At 37.9% G+C, this 22,039-nt stretch overlaps 1 protein-coding gene across 1 annotated transcript; it reads left to right on the top strand.

The window, feature by feature from the left end:
• Positions 1-279: 279 nt before the first annotated feature.
• trpc1 (transient receptor potential cation channel, subfamily C, member 1) lies at positions 280-19,369 on the top strand. Its single transcript, XM_057322820.1, has 13 exons — positions 280-773; positions 1,498-1,652; positions 1,746-1,847; positions 2,357-2,559; positions 2,840-2,971; positions 3,599-3,794; positions 4,113-4,449; positions 13,836-13,975; positions 14,190-14,336; positions 15,349-15,539; positions 17,136-17,337; positions 18,227-18,421; positions 18,498-19,369. Exons 1-13 carry the CDS (start codon positions 608-610, stop codon positions 18,723-18,725), a joined length of 2,394 nt encoding a protein of 797 aa, XP_057178803.1. The 5' UTR covers positions 280-607; the 3' UTR covers positions 18,726-19,369.
• The last annotated feature ends 2,670 nt before the right edge of the window (positions 19,370-22,039 follow it).

The following is a 22,039-nucleotide window of genomic DNA, read 5'->3' as shown; positions in this document are numbered from 1 at the left end:
TCTTCGTGAATTTGCTTCTCATTACTCTTTTAAAATGACATCACTATACACCGGTACATACTTTCTATTAACAGTTAAAAGCATAGTAAACTTGAAAAACACAACTGTGTATATAAATAGTGATCAATCTGACAAAAGGTTACAATGCTTTAGTTAAACTGTGTGGTTACTAGGTTGTACTACAAATTAAAGTAAAACTAGAAAGCATACGGACGTCCACAGCTTATGTAACAAAGTTGATGCGCATCGGTGGTGAGCGCGCATGCGCATTCCCAGCACCATCAGCACCAGCGCAACACATTACATCGCGATGCTTCGGTCTGTTCTTACGTTTGTTATCGTCTGGAGGGGGGTTGGTTATGGACACCGTTAGATTCTCGTCATATATACCGATGAATGATTTCGCTACCGTACCGTGATATACGCATAGGCTGAGCCCTCGATCTTATTCAGATGATAAAAGAGTCAATATCTGTCGTTTATAACCAAGGCCTTATCAGAGAGCGGAGCATCCTTTATATGAGGATTGATCCGCGTTTGTATTATACGTTCAGTATTTGGATTTCGGTGGTTTCATGCGTATAGAGGTGTAACAGTGCTCAGTGGGATGCACATCAGTGCTTTGCCGTATTCTCTCTCTGTTATAATGGCTGCTCTATATCAGGGCACGGACGCGTCCTCTCCGGATAAATATCTGGCGTTAAAGGACGTCAGAGAGGTGAAGGAGGAGACTACTTTAGATGAGAAGCTTTTTCTGCTGGCCTGCGAGAAGGGTGAGTTCACGTGTCGTGTAGCGGAATATTCTTTCACATTATTTCATATTTGTTTTCACTAACTTACACCTGAAATACAAAGATATCGATCATGTTAAAACCAGTTCAATGCATGTAAAGCACTGAATTAGATATTTTGTAATTGTTAAACAATGATAAAAGCATTGCAAAAACAAAAAGCATTTAAAATAGTGAAGAACCTAGAATATACATTTTCTTTTCTACAGTAGGGGTTAAAAAGCATTTGTACACACTTAAAATGTCATGTCGTTTAATATCACTGAATTATAGAGCAAACTTATTATTGACAAATGACTTAGCAGTAAGACCGAATCCTTGATGTTTTTAATGTTCTTTTTTCTTCTTTTAAAATAATGCAATTATACAGGTTTTACTAGTCCTATAAAATCCTTCAAAATCTTTGCTGCAATCAGAAATGTCTGATGTGTTTGTTTATTTGAAAACATTTAGTTTCAATATTTCCAGTAAACATTTGCAAATGCTGCTAAAAGGATTCAGACACCAGTGCATAGTAACTGCATAAAGGACTGAATTAGACTTTCCTCCGGTTACATTGTGCAGGCAGGCGTCCGTTCGGAGCCATTCTTACCATATAAAGAAATTCTCCACATGGCTTAAGGGCTGTGTTTTTTTCCATCACAGCCCCCTGCCTGTTTTAGGTGAATTGTATACATAAGGGCAGCGCTGATGTATTGTTTTTCAGGTGACTACTATATGGTGAAGAAACTTCTCGAGGAGAAGCGACATGGTGAATTCAACATCAACTGTGTAGATGTGCTGGGTAGAGATGCTGTCACCATTTCAATTGAAAATGAGAATCTAGACATTCTGCAGTTGCTCTTAGACCATGGCTGCCAGGTAGGCACCCACCCATGTTCTCCGAGGTTACATATAGTGTTAGATGCAACCGGTCTGTTTCTTTGAGATGCGTGTGTTTATGCGTTTGTGCAGGCCACAGACGCATTATTAGTGGCTATTGATTCAGAAGTTGTAGGAGCTGTTGATATCCTGCTCAACCATCGGCCCAGGCGTTCCTCTAAGCCTTCTATTGCGGTTAGTAAACGTACTATTTACCCCATTTATTATCCCCCATTTATACTCATAATGTATGAATCTGTTTCTTGACTGGGGTTTCAGTATATGAACACAATCACAACTACGTACATACAATATTTTTGTCAGATGGCCTTTATGTGTGTTTACATACTGAGTGACAAACATAATTTACGACGACAATTTTCGTTGACAGTAGTGTTTTTCCTGGGTCAACAAAAGATGTTGGATATGATCTACCAGCAGGAAGTAACTGCAGACGCTGACAAGCCAGTTTAAAACACAATCAGTAAAGACAGGACAATGATAGCGTTCATTGTTTTCCCCCCATTGTTTTACATAGAAAAACAAACTCACTCAGCTAAAATATATGCTTTATATATGTTATATTTTGCACTTATAAATTGTTTTTTGCTGTCCATAATGCTGCAGTGCAGGAAAAACTGAGATTAATTCTTGAACCTGAATTCCTGTTGTTAAACTGGATCCTCTGTGTTTATGTTTTCTAGAAATTAATGCAGCGCATCCAAAACCCAGAGTACTCCACAACTATGGATGTTGCTCCAGTCATTCTCGCTGCCCACAGGAACAATTATGAGATTCTGACCATGCTGTTAAAGCAAGACATCTCGCTTCCCCGACCTCACGCTGTGGGCTGCGAGTGCACCCTCTGTAATGCCAAGAACAAAAAGGACAGCCTTCGCCACTCAAGGCAACTACTCTATAAACAAATCCTTTAGTGAATGATAGGTTTATTGCCTTATGACATTTTAAAAGTCGTTTTTGAGAGTGGTTTGCACATAGATTTATGGATTTGTATATATAAAACTATAACTGTCAAGGTAAGTTTCTAATTTGGCACAATTCATTAATCATGCCCCCTGACTTTATAAAAATCCTGCAGTAAGGATTTTTCGTACCATCTGAGCAATTACATGAGATATCATCTACAAAGCATGTATAGTTATGTTTTTCATCCGTGTCTCCTGCAGGTTTCGTCTAGATATCTACCGATGCCTTGCCAGCCCATCCTTGATCATGCTTACAGAAGAAGACCCCATACTCCGAGCATTTGAGCTCAGCGCTGACCTGAGAGAGCTTAGCCTGGTGGAAGTGGAGTTTCGGTAATGACAAAGTGATGGTGATGAGAGTGATAGCGGAGATCTTTTGTCATTTATATTCCTGCAGATAGAGCGCTACTCCAACAGCCGTAACCACAACATCAACTTAAAACCGGACAAGGAACACAGGCAAACACAGGGCTTAAATACAATGGAGAACATAATTAGGGAGAACAGAAACAGGTGCGAACTAATCAGTGACCAGGGAAAATAGGAACACAGAATACAAAACTAAACAGACTAAAACTGTCACAGTTAAATCCCCCCGGAGCCCCTGTAATGGTGGGCTTGCGTTGCGCCGGATTCATCGATGCACAAGGGAGGACTTACAATGAAAAAGTCTATATCAGACCCACTGATATAGACCACTTCAGAAGATGTAAACGACGCTGGTTCAATGCTTCTTTAACACTACACAAACGTTTGAACAAAATGCAACCTACAGTACGTTAAACAAATATCTTTAAGAATGAATTATAAATGTAAAATTGAAGAAAAAAAACCTGAAACCGGAGGTGCTGCTGGACCAGTGTTTAAATCTCGTGAAGTGGTCTAGAAGGTAGGCCTACATACTGTACAGGACATTTGCTTTTAGTGCTCAAACTGGGTTTCGTTCGGTTTGTGTTACAGAAATGATTATGAAGAACTTGCCAAGCAGTGCAAGATGTTTGCCAAGGACCTGCTGGCTCAGGCCCGAAACTCTCGTGAACTGGAGGTCATACTGAACCACACATCCAGCGAAGACCACATAAACAAGAGAGGCCTGATGGAGGAACGCATGAACCTCAGTCGACTCAAACTGGCCATCAAATACAACCAGAAGGAGGTTAGAGGTTTACCGGTTTTATCATGCATGTAACACACAGGATTAACTTGCTTAACCCACAAAGTTTTAATGTGAAACTGCATGACGAAAGAGCAACACTGACACCTAATGCACCTTTGTGTAATGTATGATGACGTCTCACTTGCTGATTTTATTTGTAGCAATTATCGTCCTATTCTAAACAATCATTTAAATGAATTTTGGTGAATTGATATAGGATCAATACCCAGTGCTCATTTTAAATAGTTAAAATAGATGAGGACACCAGTTTGTCTCATGTTTTGTCATGTGTTTGTTCTTTTGTTCCATCCCGCACAGTTCGTGGCCCAGTCCAACTGCCAGCAGTTCCTGAACACAGTGTGGTTCGGAGAGATGGCAAGCTACCGCCGTAAGCACACGTGCTTAAAGATCCTGTCTGTTTTGAGCGTGGCTCTACTGTGGCCGCTGCTGTCCGTCTGTTACCTGTTTGGACCTCGATCCCGCGTGGGTCAGGTCATCCACACACCCTTCGTGAAGTTCATCATTCACAGCGCCTCTTACTTCACCTTTCTCCTGCTCCTAAACCTGTACTCACTGGTCTACAATGAGGACAAGAAGAATACCATGGGTCCTGCTTTAGAACTGATTGACTACCTTCTTATCCTCTGGATTTTTGGTGAGTATAGAATATTTTCTCCTGCTAGCGCGAAGAGGCATACTCCGTGAAAAAGTTGTTTTAATCAACATTATTGTGTTTTTAAAAGATCTAAGTAATCCCAAAAAAGAAAGATAGGAAGTAAAGTAGTGTTTTTAAACCATTGCTATACTAAAGCAAGGACTCGAGTCAATGGGTTTTTAAAGAAATAAAAAATGTAAAGGCACAGTTTGTAATAATAATTCTAAACATAACAATTAAACATTGTTAATAGCAACAAATATAAAGGTTAAATAATGTGTATATGCTGAGAAAAGATTTACTGTGTAAATATTAGGGCTGGGCAAGTTAACGCGTTATTATAGCGTTAATGCATTAATTAATTAACGCCAACAATTATTTTATCGTGCATTAACGCAGTATTATTTTATTTCGAAAATCTGTTGCTCACTGGCTCTTAAACGTACAGACAAAGCATGGGTCACAGAAGGGGTGGGATGTTGATCGGTACTTGCTTGTGATGGAGCAAGGTACCGAACTCTTACATGGACATTTCGTTATAAATCTCTTCCAGACGGCGGAGTTGATAGAACAAACCACTCAATTTCGTCTCTCCTCCTTCAGCCATGCGCTTATCTATCAGTGCCCTAGTGTAAGAGGCTTATTTAATGCAATTGATGATAAAGCGGAAGGAAATCAATGTATTGCCTGCAGAATACAAAAAAATCCCTGGCTAAGGTACAAAACAGCAACGATAACGAATTGTATTGCGTGTATTGTATGCAGTGTGAGGCTAATGCAGAAAACATGTATAAACATGCGCCTAGTAGAGAGTCAGAGCGCAAACTACTAAACGGAGTTCTCTTTCACGTCTTCTTGCTCTGAAACGGACAAATACGCACAAAATTACGTCCCATATTAGCCATTGTCCATGTAAAAGTAGTCAGTTTTATGAACATTAACAGTATTAGATCCGTATATCTGTATAAAGCGCTCTTAAAGGGGCAGCAGCATAATAAAGATCTCTGTTTATTGTGTTCATCAAACAATAAAGGACGGGCCCAAAACACTCATATTAAAGGAATTGTGTTCTCCTTGTATGAATTGTTAAGATAAAGAAAAAAGTAGCATACAATAATTTAGTTGTTAAAGATGTGCTTTAAATACACTACACTTTATACTTTGTGTTGAAAGAGTGTTGAAAGTTTATGTATTAGCAATAAAATCAATAATCATTATAACTTGTTTTCTATATCAACCTAGACCGAACGTTAATGCCCTGGCAGTGACAGATAGCTTTGGTTTTATATTTAATTTGATTACATTAATGTTTAAGTTGAGATTTACAACAAATATTTTAAGTTAACATTTTTAATGCTACTATGTAACGGAAATACTGTTGTAAAAAAGAACATTATTTGTTTAAAGTGCAAATCTTATTGCACTTTTGTTCATATAGCAGTACTTTTAAAATAAAAGTGCATAATACACTACTTTTGATTAATCACAGAAAAGTCATGCGATTAAAATTTTTAATCGTTGCCCAGCACTAGTAAATATTGGTCCATGCATTAATATTTTGTTGTTCTTTTGGTTTGCTTTTCATACCGGGAACCTGTAAAACCAGTACAAATAAACAAACACATGAAAAACGGTTTTACAATGTCACTCTAAAAGAGGGATTAATGAGGATGAAATATATAATCTCTTTATCCTTTATTTTGACAAAAGCAAACACTAAACAAACATCGGATCACAGTTACATTTAGACAGTTTAGGCACACCCTTGAAGTCACTTACAGTGAGGAAACAGTATGATTATATGGTATTAATGAACAGATCTACCAAGATTATGTTACATTAACATTTATGACCCACCTTTTCCAAACAACATTTATAACCCGTTGTACATTCGTAATGTGTATTTGAGATTATCTCCATTAGGATATTTTCAACTGCTCCTCTCCTTTCACTGAAACTTATTCATGATGTCAGCCAAAGAAAGACGTTTTAAAGGCGGATCTAGCAATAACATTTGATGAAACAATATAAGACTTTTTTTCGAATTTGAAATTTCATGTAAGGATAAATCATACCCATCAGAGTGAGGACCTTTCATTAGAACCTAGAGTCATTTCGATCAGTCAAGAGAAATCCACATTAGTGAGGATTTGCATGTATAAACTCAAATGATGACAGTGGATGCACTGGTGCTTCATATCCGTGAATACGTATAGATCTTTAGTTTGTCCATTAGAATGACTGTCCATTAGTATGACTGATAAATTACACAGATAATGCTTCATGCAGCAGAAGTGAGAAACACATCTAGCAGTCTGTGTCATGTTAATAGCACAGTGTAATTTCTTGCTAATGGCACTTAGTTAATTTTCCTTTTTGCTTTCATTTTCCTTAAAGTTGAAGAGACGCTAGAAGAAAATATGATACACCGAATGTCAAAATGTGATTTATGACCCATAATTTATTACTCCCTGCCAGGTGTTCGATTATGACCCTTTGATCGTTCATCCTGTGTACATTTATGACACTCTGGACTCTCTGCTCTCAAATGCTGGGGGCGTGTCCGCTGTTGGCGCTGAAGTCACGCCCACTCGCGTCGCTCAACCTGAGTCCCCAGCCCAGTAGGCTATAGGTGAATTATGTGTATATGATTTATGGGAGGATTTGAATTCAAACACGCGCGAGTCAATTTGCGCAATATTCATCAGTACGAGCAGGTTAAAAGGTATGCGTATTTGGCGAGCTGTCCGGGGAGAGGGCTCGGTATTAGCCCGAATAGCAAATAGCAGCCGGTGTTCTGCCAATTTATGCATCCCTATCAAATTTTGCAACCTCCATACAAAACAGGACTAAACCCTCCCCCAACCCAACCCTTACACCTAAATAACCCCTCCCCCAACCCAATCACAACACGAGGGTAGCACAAATTTATGGGTAGCATAAATTGGCAGAACACCGGCAATGTTCAAAGATAGCATTTGTGCACGGAGGCAGTTTAGAGAGACAGGCTTCATAGGCAGCGTAACAGAATTCTATTTAAATTATAAACAGAGAGCGTCTTTGCTTTAACCAATCACATATTTGAAAACTACAATACAAATTTCTCGCTAGAAATGCAATCAAAAGTTATTGAAAGTGAAAATTAAACTTACATTTATACAAAACCATGCTCCAACGGGCGTTTATGGCCGCCATTAAACTTTTTCGACCTTGAGCCTTCTCGACCAATGACGTTCCTCGCATGTTGTTATGGAAATGAAAGGTCTCTGTCATTGGTTAGCTGTGAAAAAGGTGCTTGACAGGGAATTTTTTCGGAAAAATTGAACTTTTTTCAACCTCAAAAGACGCTCAGAGCTGCAGAAAAAGACGCCAGTGTGGTGCTGAAAAATGACTCCTGCCAAATTATGACTCCCCCATTCCCCACTAACATTATGGCCTGGTTTCACAGACATGGCTCAGTTTAAGCCTGGACTATGCCTTGGTTGAATTAAGATATTTATGTGGTGTTTATAAAAATGCCCTAGAAGAATACATTACTGGTGAGCATCTTGTGACAAAACAATGGCACTGATATATTTTAAGATATATCTGGGCAAGTTACATTCAGTTTAGACAGGTCACACATTCATTTTAGTCTGGGACTAGCCCTAAATCTTGTCTGTGAAACCTGGCCTAGGTGTTAGGATTGGGTGTGGGGGAGGGGTTAGGATTAGCTAACCCCCCAACAGTTTCAATGAGGGGAGTCGTAATCTGGCGGGGAGTCAAAATTCACAACAACACCGGCGCTGGCGTTTAAAAAAGCGCTCAGGACTTTTTTGAAAACACGGTTTACTCCATAGGATTATAATTTAAAACAGATGCTAGTACCTTCAAAAAAGAAGTCAAGTGTGACCACAGCCTAAAACAACTTTGTCTAGTTGTAGTGGTTCACTCTTGAGTTGATAAGGTAGATGCTGAGATTGCTGATAGCGAACCAGCCGGGTGGATTATCTGCTCGTGCTCGTCTCGAAATTAATTTATCCTCCGTCCATTCGTCTGCGTTACCATTTGCTTGTTATTTGGCGTGAGATTTGTTTAGTTGGGCAGAGTGAGAGCGTGAGAGAGCCTGAAAGCGTGTGCGTGAGAGTTTACAACCCTGAGCTCGTGATTGAGCAGACACATGATGCTAGGCACTCTAGTGATATGGGAGGGGCCATGCATGCTCGGACGCTCCATCGATGCCTCATTTTAGCCCGCCCAAAAAATCCTGAACAGAGAATTGGTGAAAAACTGTTTAACAGTTTAAACCCCCCATGACTCCCTTCTCCCACGCCTTCCATGGAGACTGATAAGAGGGCCAGGACCAGCAGAGCTTGAGGCGGTTCGGGCTGAGTCCCCCAGGGTGACGGTGGCCAGGACGCAGTCCTCCGGGACGGTAGCCAACGGGGAGGATGCCCAGGCTGGGACTAAGGGCCAGGGCTCGTCCCAGTTCTCGACGAACCTGACCATGTCCCCAAATCCCAGGGGCCACAGCATTTTCGTCTCCGTGGGCTTGAGGGGCTCGGTGAGGCAACAGTTAAAAACTGACGTGAGCTCTGCCTCACTAAAGTCAGTTCCTATAGCCGCGGCCAGGAACTCCCAGGCGAAGACCCGCACGCCGCAAACTTTCTGGCGGAGGCCAAAAAGCAAAGGGGCTTGGCGGGATCACTCCGGGGATAGAGTGCTATCCATGGCTGCCTGCTGTGTTCAGTATGGGCGGTTTCATTTTGTCAGTGTTGGTGGCCAAGAGAGAGAAGAACCCAAGCGCAGGCAGTGGTACGTAACACAAACACTTTATTAATAAACAGACCCACAATGGGGTAAATGAAACTAAGATGAATTGTAAAACAAGACTTCCCACGAGGGGGCAAAAACAAACACAGAGGATAACTACAAAAAAAAACTATACAAGACTAGACACGAGGAAAATAAACAATCGTGCAAAAATCCAATAGAGCACAGGCAAGGCAAGGCAAGACTAGGCAGCAAGGCAACTAGAAAAACGAGCAAACATAGCAAAACGAAACAGCACAGGACAGCAAACACAACGGCATTAAATAGGGGAACTAACAAGGTTAGATAATTACACAAGGCAGGTGTGGGGAATGAAACACTGGCGGGAAGCTAAACTAGGAAACGAGGGGGCGAGTCAAGAGACGAGACAGGAGAACGCATGGCCATCATAAACAAACAATGACCATGCGCTCACACACAAAACACGTAGGACTGTCATGACCCTGCCACAAGACTAGAAAAGCATGATAAGGTGAGGCAGGATCATGACACATTGTAGTGTATATATGACTATCTCATACTTACCTTAAGTAACACGCAAGATTTGGATTGGGCAATGCACATGGACTTACCATTTGTCTGAAAGACATAAGGTGAAGGTAAATTAAAATGCTACTGATATGCATGTTTGCCAGTATAAAGCAATCAAGAAAAGAATATGAAAACACCAAAAACATTTGTCAGATTTAGATAAAGCTAGGCTAAAACTAGAGGTAATGTCCAATCTTTTAAATTAAGAACTTTCTAAGAGCTGAAACCAGAGCACATCTATCTTGGGGGTTCTATATGGTTTTAAACATTTAAAACACCATTTACAGCGTTTCACAAGACACATTGTTTGCATAAATTGCACATTTTCCTGCATGCTAAAGACATTTTTTGTTTATTTGTACATTTATTTCAATTTTAAGTCTAGATTTTTACATGTAAAAATAATCTTAAATGTAACTACATTTTACCACTTACGTGAAATTCACAATCCAGCACACAATCTGTCAGATCTGTCTGGAAAAACATAAAAAGCATTTTACACAGAGAAAAATACGGTGGTCCTTAAAAAACTTGCAGAATGTACTTCTCTTGCTTTTGTTTTTGATACGTTCAGTCGGTATGTGTCAGAAAGTAAAGTATCTTCAAGACATGTTTTGAGTGAAAAGCATGCAACATAAGAAAAGGCTGACAATTAAATAACAATTCCCGGTTGAGAAGTTTTAGATCTGGAGCAAACCATTAAAAACATTTAACTATTTATTTAACACTTACAAATAAATGCCCTTAAAATAATGTAAAACAGCAACACTGACTGTTTGGACTTCTTGGGTTTCCTTTCTAGATCAGATGTATAACACAAAATATGGCGATGGAGAGGTTTGATGCTAGAAAGAAACAGTTAGGCTCACGGCAGTCTATTGCAGTCTCAGGAGTTAAGCTGTGAAAAGTGGATGTGGGGGTGTTGAGGCGGTCCCCCCCCCAAAAAAACTATTTTCCTATTAACATAAACACATCCTTAGCTACAACTTATTTAACAGAAGCTACATTAAAAAAAACATCATTGTGACACAATCATTACTCAACCGGATGCGAAGAAGTTATTAGACTATTCTATTTTTATTTTTTATTATCAATCTTGAATTTTGAAAAGAATTGTATTTTAACCTAGGGTTAGAACTAAACTAGGGGACTATCCTTATTTTAGATCTTGAAATATCATCTCAAACTAAACATTTATTAAATAAAGTTTTTCCTAATTTCAGGTTTAAAAGTTTAACCCTAAACCAGATTTTGACATGTTTGGTTTTTAACGTGAGGATCAAAAGAATCAGCCAAGAAGATCCTTAATCTGCCTTAGTTGCTAGAATTTCTTCTACCCCGTGGTTGGTAGGCACACTGGCATCTTCCCCGGCAGAAGCAAGTCAGACAGGACGGAACCCCATAACATTGTTAAATGCTCGAGTCCTTGACTTAACTCCTAAAGTCTATAGTTGTGTTAATCTGACAGTTTAGAGGTGCTAACACATTTGGATTGCCTTCTTCGCACAGGCAGAGAGAACATGTTGGGCATGTGCTTTAATCAAAAGCTAATTGACGACCGTTGTTAAGAATGGGGATCAGTAATGTACATGCACTACATGCCCGGCAGACACCCCCGACATCTTCCACAGGCAGAAGAAAATCAGACAGGATGATAAACACACATTTGTTAAATTAATCTTTGACATAACCCTTGAACACTAAACCTTTGTCAGAGCACATTGCCTTGTTTAGTCAAACAAAAACTCACATTTGGACCGACTCTTCCATGACCAGGAAGAACATGACCAGGAAGGGCATGTCCTTTAATTAAAAGGTAGTTTATGGCACATTGATAAGAATGCAGACCAAAGTCTCAAACACTTTCATCATTTGGCAGATAAGAGTCTTAAACCTGGAACCAACTCACTCTTAAAAGAAACGTCACACACAAATTTATCTCTCTAAATTATAAACACAACCCCAGCAGACAGGTTTCGCAGTGTCTTGGGAGACAGGCAGCCCGGCTAGCCGGCTGGAACCACCTTTTGCCAGGTGGAGTGGGGTTAAATACTAGGCAGTGACAGTGGGGACACAACAACAGGTCATAAAAACCACAAACCTAAACATTCATTACCAGGTCATAAAAACACACAAACATAAACTTTGTTTGGGACACGTTGATAAGAAGACAGACCCAAAGTCTCAAACACTTTTCATCATTTGAGGTGATGAAAAGGTGATCGTGCTTTTTCTGTTGTTGGCCCTAAGTTGTGGAATAGTCTCCCAGTCCACATCAGAACTGCCTTAACTTTATCTATTTTTAAGTCTACTCTTAAAACGTATTTCTTCTCCTTGACAAGTCATTACATTTCAAATGTTTTTATTCAAACATTTTATTTTCATTCAACAACAAAATATCAAATTTTGCATTACTCGCATCTTTTTTCATAACACTGCATCAGCATGATATGCACACACGCAGTTTTAGTTATTACAATTCAAGTTTTCTCATAACTACTAAAACCCGAAATCCACCATTCAATACTTTTGAATTCAATGATAATGCCGTAAGTGAGTCCTGCCTGTCGCAACATTCGCTACTCTGGCTTCTCTTAAAAAAATAACATTTTTATCATAGTAAAATCTACATCTCGTTCCCAACAAAAGTATTGTTTGGCGTGAAACATGTTGGAACATGGACAGGCAGTCGATTCCTTAACAGCTGTTTCCTCACAAAAGCGATTTATTCGGAGTAGTGAAACTTTTCTTTCATTGACATCCATTAAAAAAACACCCTCTGGTCTCCTTTAAGTTTCCCGTACTGGTGTTAGCATTAGCATCGCGTTTTTGGCTGAAGGTTGCAGGCTTTCATTCTAAAAGGGCTTTCCGTGACTCTTTGCTTAGATTCTTTGTGTGAAATAGCGCCTCCTCGTGGACACAGGAGGATTACGCAACAGCAGTGGTGTGGTCCCCTGCACCCTTTATCCCTTAAAGCACTCACTCCTAAGGGTAAACCCTTTAAACACTTTAAATATTATTCAGTATTAAATGGACCGTAAATTCTGTTAGGACTGTACACTATGTATACTTGTCCCACCCAGTAACTCTAGTCAATTGCTGTTGAAATCATAAAACACTGTATTGATATAAGGGATGGTAGCAATACCGTCTGGCATGATGACGCATTTCACTTATCACGGTTATCTATTAACCCTTGTGTAGTGTTCTCGTTACAATGTTTACAGGTCTAGTGGACACACAAGGATTAGGCGTTTTTTTTAAATATATATAATACATCCATAAAATGTATGTAAAAATACGTTATAGATGTTAACTGTATCCCAATTACGAACTAGCATAAATGGCTAACATTATTATGAATGGCTATTCGGCATTTGTAAAAAATGCACTAAAAAGAAAAATCTACGATGTGAGTAAAAAAATTAAGTTTACCTTAGATAAATGTAAATGTCTTAACTTTAAAAAACTATTTGTTGCATCATCATTCATTTAGCAAACATTGAAGACAGGTCGCACAGACTTGAACACCACACAATGGTTAATGATGAATTAAATATTTTATTATTAAATATACACTCTGAAAATGTTGGGTTATTTTAACCCAGTGTTGGGTCAAATATAAACCTTTGGGGGGGTTAATTTAACCCAACAATTGGTTTTGTCAATTTTAAAATAATAACAGCGTTTTTAGAGTGTGATAAAGACTTGTCTTCATTATTTGACTGTTTGATTCATTAATGTTTTTTAATTGAAACTTTTTAATAGGAACAAAATGTATTAAATATGAATGTACATAAATGAATGGTAGGCCTAAGTGTATCACGTATGCTATTACACTAATGTATTCTTCAATATAATATGTTTACATGTTTTATATATTTTAATAATTTCCGGTGTATACTTTCATATATTTTCTTGCCACAGGCCTACAGTAACACAAAATGTAATAGCCCCTGAGAGTTTCCGACAGGCATGACAATGTAAAATCTGCAGTCATTTCTGTCTCACTATACATTTAAGGTAAACTCTTCTCTCTGTAGGTATGGTGTGGTCGGATGTGAAGCGCCTGTGGTATGAAGGCTTAGAAGATTTCCTTGAGGAGTCCCGGAACCAGCTGAGTTTCATCATGAACTCGCTTTATTTGGCCACATTCGCCTTAAAAGTGGTCGCTCACAGCAAGGTATCAACTTCAGAGCATTTGATTATCAACACTTGTAAAGTCATTAAATGTAGGCATTTACGCCCCCTGTATTTGAGCTAAAGACACAAATGTAAAGAAGTTGAACTACATTTTTACAGTGTATATCTATAGTCTTAGATGTTTTTGTCAATTTGATGAATTATGTTAAATAATTCATGTTTATTTTATGACTTTCCTCTGTCCACTTCTTTAGTTTAAGAATGAAGAGACTGAAAGAAAAAACTGGGACGCTTTTCATCCCATCCTGGTCGCTGAGGGTCTCTTTGCGTTTGCCAATGTTCTGAGTTATCTGCGTCTCTTCTTCATGTACACCACCAGCTCCATCTTGGGGCCCTTACAGGTAATAACCACAGTATCACAGTATCCGGCTACAAGTTTTCTTATCCGTTTACTGCCCTTGGAACTTTTGTGTCTAAGCTGAAGCTGTTTTTCCAGTGATTTCGCAACGCCCTGCAGTTGAACCATTATCACACAATTCCAGAGAAATATATAAATATACAGTTCCTGTGTGAAGGGCTTTCTATTTTCCTGCTGTCGGGTTAACATCAGCGTCTGGTTGTGTTGTATGGAAAAATACTGATCTCAAGAATTGTGCTCAGAATGATGTATATGCCCCCCACACCCACACAAACAGAATGTATTACTGGTCGATTCTTAAATAATAGACCACCCCACATTTTTGTGGTTGCTTTGTCATTCCCTCTACCAGTCATGATGCACCGATTCAGACATTTACTCCCTTTCTTGTTTGCCAAAAGTGTCTAGTCAATCTATTTGAAATAGAGGTTGAAATGAAGATGCTACAATATATGAGATATAGAAATGACTGCCAGGTAGTCAAGAGGGACTAAAAAAATAAACCAGTCTAATGGGTGGTTATGTTTACCATTCCCCCAAAATCCTGGCTGTGTTTCAAAGCAAACACACAGTACAGCACGTCATGTTTCTGACATCCACCTAAACTGGAAAGACCCGTGAACATCTACAGGACACATGAAAGAGTCTGTCTACTGATGGTTTTAACTCATATTTACCTGAGCTGTGTTTATCACTGGCCAGTTGTTTTCTAATTGATCTAGTTAGTTAAATATGACATCCCACATGTAAACAAAAGTTTGTTTTAGAACATGTAAATATATCTTGTTTAGATACTCAGCCAAAACATGTTTGATCATCCTTAAAAGATAAATGTGTACACACATATATATTTAAACCTAGACATTCTCAAAAAATAAACAAACAAACATTTGTGAAGCAGTCAATGCTAGTTTTCTGTTGGAAATGTATTACTCGACTCATGGTTTTATTTTATTTTTTTAAGCCCAGAAGTCTGATGTTGTGTGTGGTTGTAGATCTCCATGGGTCAGATGCTTCAAGAGTTTGGCAAGTTTCTTGGCTTGTTCCTGCTGGTGCTCATCTCTTTCACCATCGGCCTGACACAGCTGTATGGAAAGGACCAGAAGGATCCAGCCAGAAGCAAAGACGAAAGCAAAGACTGCGAAGGCATCTTCTGTCAGCGGCAGAGCAACGACACGTTTCACACGTACTTCATATCTCTTATCTCACTAACACTAACCAGATAGTCCGTTTTCTGTTTCAGCCAAAATAAAGTCTGAAATAAAAAGTTCCCATAGTAGGAAAAGATACTTGATCATTTATTTTTGCTCTGTTGAACACAAAAGAAGACATCTTAAAGCAAACAATTTAGGGGCACTTTTGACTAACATTGTATTTTTTCCATCCGTCAAATGCGTGTCTACGTAGAAAAACAATGGGAAAGTAGCGCATTGGAATGGAAAAATGCGTTCTGTCTGAATGGTCCCTTATTGTGTCCTAAAAACGGCGGTTGCTAACAAGTTGCTAAAAGCAACAGCTTCCATTGGCGGGGACGTTAGATGTCATCGCGCATATAAAGCTCACAAATAATGCAACATGGGCACAAATCTCTTAAAACAGATGCGGATTAATTCACAGAGTAATTACTTACCATGAAACCCATTTTTAATAAAGTTTGAAAGAGTTGACAGAGGCTTGGTGGTGGTGACCAGTGTTGGGTGTAACTAGTTACTAAGTAATCAGTTACTGTAATTTAATTACTTTTCCCCTTGAAAAAGTAAAGTAAGGGATTACTCTTATTTTTTCTGTAATTTAATTACAGTTACTTCTGATGTAATTGAACTAAATACAATACTGGAATATACATTAAAATTCAAAGTCTAACTTTTAAATGCATTCATTCATTTATCTTTCTCAGATTTGTAATACTTTGGTTATTTAATAATACTACTTTATGTAGTTTTATTTTATTTATTTGAATGAATTAAAAGAGCCATTTCATGTCCATCCTTGAATCACTTGAATCATCCTTGAATCACCTTGAATCAAGGTTGATATAAGATATAGAAAGTAATTAGTAAAAAGTAACTAAATACTTTTTGGAGAGAGTAATTTGTACAGTAATCTAATTACTCTACTGAATATGTAATTAGTAACTAGTAATTAATTACTTTTTCAGAGTAACTTACCCAACTCTGGTGGTGACGTTAATATAGAGCGACCTTAAGTGTAGTCTGTTTTTAGCATAGTGTTAGCTTTTCTGCCAAGTAACAAATGTTGTGATCATTTGTAAAGATTATCTTGATAGACAAAACGTGTAAACATCATTTGTTAATCACAGAGCTTATTTCTTGCGATCTTCCAAAGTCTATGGGAAAAACGCATACCCTGATAGCACACGTACATCTGCATTTTCATCTGCAAGACATCTGGCAGATGCTGTTTGCTCATCCTACATCTCTGAGACGTCTGCTGTCAGATGTCATATAGACGTCTGTAAGATGTGTAGGATTTAGAATGGATGTACAACAGCTCTTTCTAAGATGTTCAGCAGACGTTTTTACACAGCAGATGTTTTCCAGATCTCCAGATCTTTAGCAGACATCTTACAGATGTACCTGTGCTATCTGGGTAGGCTTTCGGTCGAGGGAACCAGCGCGGCGCTTACTTCCGGGTTAGCCTACAAAAATACGTCATCTCTGAGGTACTGCATTATGACTGACTTAAACTACAGGAAACACTACAAATGTCGTTTAAGGTTTAAATAGACATCTTTAACCTCAATTATTTCTACTTTTTGCAGGTTTATGGGAACATGTTATGCCCTGTTTTGGTACATTTTCTCTCTGGCACATGTGGCTTTGTTCGTCACGAGGATCAGCAACACAGAGGAGCTGCGTTCATTCGTTGGCGCTCTTATTGTCGGCACATACAACATTGTTGTAGTCATCGTTCTTACCAAACTCCTGGTGGCCATGTTGCACAAGAGCTTCAGACAAATCGCTGTGAGTGGCCTTTGTCAAGTGTTTAAGTGTGATTTTATAATGACAAAACATTTATACTCAATGTATAAGATAGGCCTATCATATATACTGTAACAGCGAAAAAAGAAACAGTAACAGGATCAGTATTTGCCAGAATTTTGCCCGAGAGTTATTTAGAACACTAAATAAAGTTTTTTTTGAGTCATTTAAAAATTTCAGGGAGAAGTGAATATTTTTGTAGTGATATTAATGCAATATACCAATACTGGTGGAATATCTCATGGCTCTCAGCCAATCAGATTCGAGAACCAGAAAGAACGGTTGTATAAAAAATGATTCTACAAATTTAAAGATGTTATGAACTTTGTAAATGGGACAGTTCACCCAAAACGTTTAGGTCTATCATTTATTTACCCTCCTATTATTCAAAACCTGTATATGACCCTTTCTTCTGCAGAACACAAAAGAAGATATTTTGAGAAATGTCCCAGTGATTTTGTGTGTATACAATGGGAGTCAATGGGGGTCCATGTTGTTTGGTTACTAACATTCTTCAAAATATCTTCTTGTGTGTTCAGAAGAAGAAAAAAGTCATACAGGTGACTTTCTTCCATACAGGTTTGAGATTTGACTGTCATGAGTGCGTCAAACCTAGTGAGGGCAGCAAATGCTCTCTTGCTTACTATCTAGACATCACCCAGGCATTAAACTCTACACTCTATTTGTGTGTATCTTTACGTGGATTTAATTCATATTACATTTCAAGGCTTTATCTATTTATTCAATGTTTGTTTAACGTTTTCTTTTGTTGTTGTTTTTCTTGTACAGCAGCTTTATATAAGGCACCAATTACATTTGACTTAATCTAGAGCATTCCTTATGGTATCTTGATGTTTTTATCCGCTTGCAGAACCACGAAGACAAGGAATGGAAGTTTGCCCGTGCTAAGCTATGGCTCAGTTACTTCGATGACAAGTGCACCCTGCCTCCACCGTTCAACATTCTCCCCTCGCCGAAGACTGTGTGTTATCTGGTGATCAGCTTAAGCAAATGGATCTGCTCCCACACCTCCACAGGCAGAGTCAAGAGACAGAACAGCCTCAAGGTACGGACACACAGACAGATTTATAAGCCGTGTATGCTTTACAGTGTAAAAATCACCCTCTCGCTGATGTTTACAGGAATGGAAGAACCTCAAACAGAAGAGAGATGAGAACTATCAGAAGATCATGTGCTGTCTGGTGCACCGCTACCTGACGTCCACACGGCAGAAGATGCAGAGCACCGATCAGGCCACGGTGGAGAACCTCAACGATCTGCGTCAAGACCTGTCCAAGTTTCGTAACGAAATGAGAGACCTTCTGGGCTTCCGCACCTCTAAATACGGCATGTTCTACCCCAGAAGCTAAGCCATGACAGTTTAGTAAATGCTCAGCATGCTCGGCAAATGTCTTCTTCTGTTTCTTTGGAAGATGTAAGATGACAAAAGCCCTGGGACTCTACTGGATTGTATTACACTCTGTATATTATTCGCCAATGCCTCCAGAACCATAAAAGTCATGTAATATTCTTGCATCCTACATGTTTTCTAAAAGTGTTCTATAAGTAGAACAATAAACAACATTTATTATGAAGAAATGTTTTATATGTGGATTAACTGAACCGATACACAGTTACATAAAATGGCTCTTTAAAGTCCCTGTGAACCAGAATTGCGATCAGTTTTTACTTCCGTATTTTGAAGCATTTCCCAGTGAAATGGAATTTTAAATGAGAAAATAGTGGGCGTGGCTTTCATCTTTATCTGCGATTTGATTGGATGTATAAAAACAGCCGTCGCATTTTGAAATGGAACTGGCAGCAGACTGACAGTTGAAGGGGAGGAGTTGGCGGATGCTCCACCCAAGCCGTCTAACATACGTCATTTAAGATGGATAGTCATTACAGGACGGAAGAGCATCTTCAGAGTTTAACCGAAGTTTATGAGGACACGACTTTTTAAAAAGAGAATGACCCACATTGTTAAACTATTTACAATAAACGCTGCAATATGTCATGAAGAAATAGGCATTGTAGTTTTTTATTTCACTGGGACTTTAAACTCTTACCAATGAGTTAAATGTGTGTGCCTTTCATAGTCGAGCACTCTTTGCCTCAGGCAGTTTGAGAAACAGATGTTCTAACATGACCAAGTGAACTACCCAAATACTTTCAACATTTAGCATTTTTTTTAAAAACAAGATCTCCTATTCAGATCCAATGACATCTTTGAAACACACCACACAAAACCATGAAGAAAATCTAAATGATAAAACGGACTTTATTTTTCTCTCAAATAATTTATAACTTAACATTCACCACTGAATCAGTTCCTCTGATGATATTTTATAGACAAAATGTAACACAAATCCAGCATGAAGAAGACAAAATGATACTACAAGATGAAAGTTTTTAAGAACCCGCACATACGGTTCCTTTAAGTTTGCTATGATCACAAAAAAAACATCTTTACATTCTCGTGTATCTCACCAGGAACTTATATTCTTGCTGTCATTTTGATTCTCATCACAACAGTAGGATGATATGTAAGAAAAAGAGAGCCAGACCCTGTGTTTTGTGCTTCAGCAGTTCTTGACCGTCATTGTCGGGGTCCGTGATGAAAGTTCAGTCATGCGGGATGAGATTCACAGTCTGTGCGAGATCAGCAGTGTTTGTTCTTCAGTATGTTAAAGGCCCTCTGGTTCTTGGCTTTGAAAGCCGTAACGAAATGATGGGGTGCGATCATCCCACGCCCGTCCTCGTTCACCTGGCCCATGAAGATGTAGTTCAAACCTAGCAACATCACACAGAAAGAACCTGAATGCAGTGACGGTGCGGCAGAACATTCAGGAAGAGCTTTCCATCAGCGTTTCTCACTCACACTACATACTTCATATGTTTATTTACCTTATAAACATACGACAGTGAGATTTCATTCAAAAGAAACATTGTTTTACACGTTTTGACAGTCACTTACCGTTACAGTACAAGTTCAGCTTCATGCATCTGTATCTGAAGGAAAACCTTCAAAGACACTTAAAGGAACATTTCACCCACATCTGACATTACATACTACTCGCCCTGTGTTTAGATACAGTATGTAGAGATTTCCAAAGAAGCATTACACATGGAAAAAAATCTATTCGTGGTGACCATAAGGTTTCCTTTTTGAGTGACCTATTCCTTTAAGAGCTTAGACAGCTTCTTGGAACAGATTACAAATGAATTATTTAATTGTTATTTTTATATTAAAAGTGGGTAGCCTCACTGAAAGGCTGTCTGGAAAAACTGACACTAAAAAATACACAATTACTGAAAGGAATATTCTGGGTTATCTTGAACTAATGTTAATGGACAGCATCTGTATTGTGTTGTCAGTTACCACAGAAATTTCTTATGACACAACTCTCAAAAATAAAATACATTATACAGTACATTGGAAATATAAATGAAGACTTCATTTGCAAAACCAGACAACTCTGTTAAAAATCATGTTTTTTTTGTGCATTCCAAGTAATTTAAATCAAACTGCCGGGTTGTTTTGATTACGTAAAAATAACAACAACAACAAAAAACAAATAACACAATAAAAAATACAAATATTAGCATAATAAAAAAACACGATTTTTAAAAAAATTGGCAAATGAACTCTTCAAATATAACATTATTAAAACACGACATGCTATTTATACAAAATTATTTATATTCATAAATAATTATTAGCAAACTTAAACTATTTAAAATTACAAACTAAAATATGTACATACTAAAATAATATGTAAATAATATATACATTTTAGATATGGGTCAATGACATGACGCAATTTTTTTTGTCCCTGTGATTTAATTACATTTAAAAGGGTTAAAATTTCAAAATAAATTTGCAAATTACTTGCATATATTCTCTTTTCTGAGGACCAAGACTGTTTAATTCATTTTGAGAGAATAATTGGGGAATGATTGCAGAAATGTCTATGTGGTGTAACCGTAAAAACTTGATACAAAAAATGTATCTTGTTTAAAAAAGGTGAAATTCTCACCAAAACACCATATGAACTAGCTTGGCATAATCTTACATTAGTCTACTATTTAATAGTAAATAAAGTAAATGGAACACCATTGTTCTGAATATTATAATTAATTTGGGGAATCATGTGAGTCAAGTCAAATTCATGAAATGTCAAGGTGGTGTAACCAGAGTTGGGTAAGTTACTCTGAAAAAGTAATTAATTACTAGTTACTAATTACATATTCAGTAGAGTAATTAGATTACTGTACAAATTACTCTCTCCAAAAAGTATTTAGTTACTTTTTACTAATTACTTTCTATATCTTATATCAACCTTGATTCAAGGTGATTCAAGGATGATTCAAGTGATTCAAGGATGGACATGAAACGGCTCTTTTAATTCATTCAAATAAATAAAATAAAACTACATAAAGTAGTATTATTAAATAACCAAAGTATTACAAATCTGAGAAAGATAAATGAATGAATGCATTTAAAAGTTAGACTTTGAATTTTAATGTATATTCCAGTATTGTATTTAGTTCAATTACATCAGAAGTAACTGTAATTAAATTACAGAAAAAATAAGAGTAATCCCTTACTTTACTTTTTCAAGGGGAAAGTAATTAAATTACAGTAACTAATTACTTAGTAACTAGTTACACCCAACACTGG

This window comes from Triplophysa rosa, linkage group LG23 (assembly GCF_024868665.1).
Source record: "Triplophysa rosa linkage group LG23, Trosa_1v2, whole genome shotgun sequence".
Lineage (NCBI taxonomy): Eukaryota > Metazoa > Chordata > Actinopteri > Cypriniformes > Nemacheilidae > Triplophysa > Triplophysa rosa.
The sequence above is the reverse complement of the archived record's forward strand: the minus strand, read 5'-3'. Positions and strand labels throughout refer to the sequence as shown.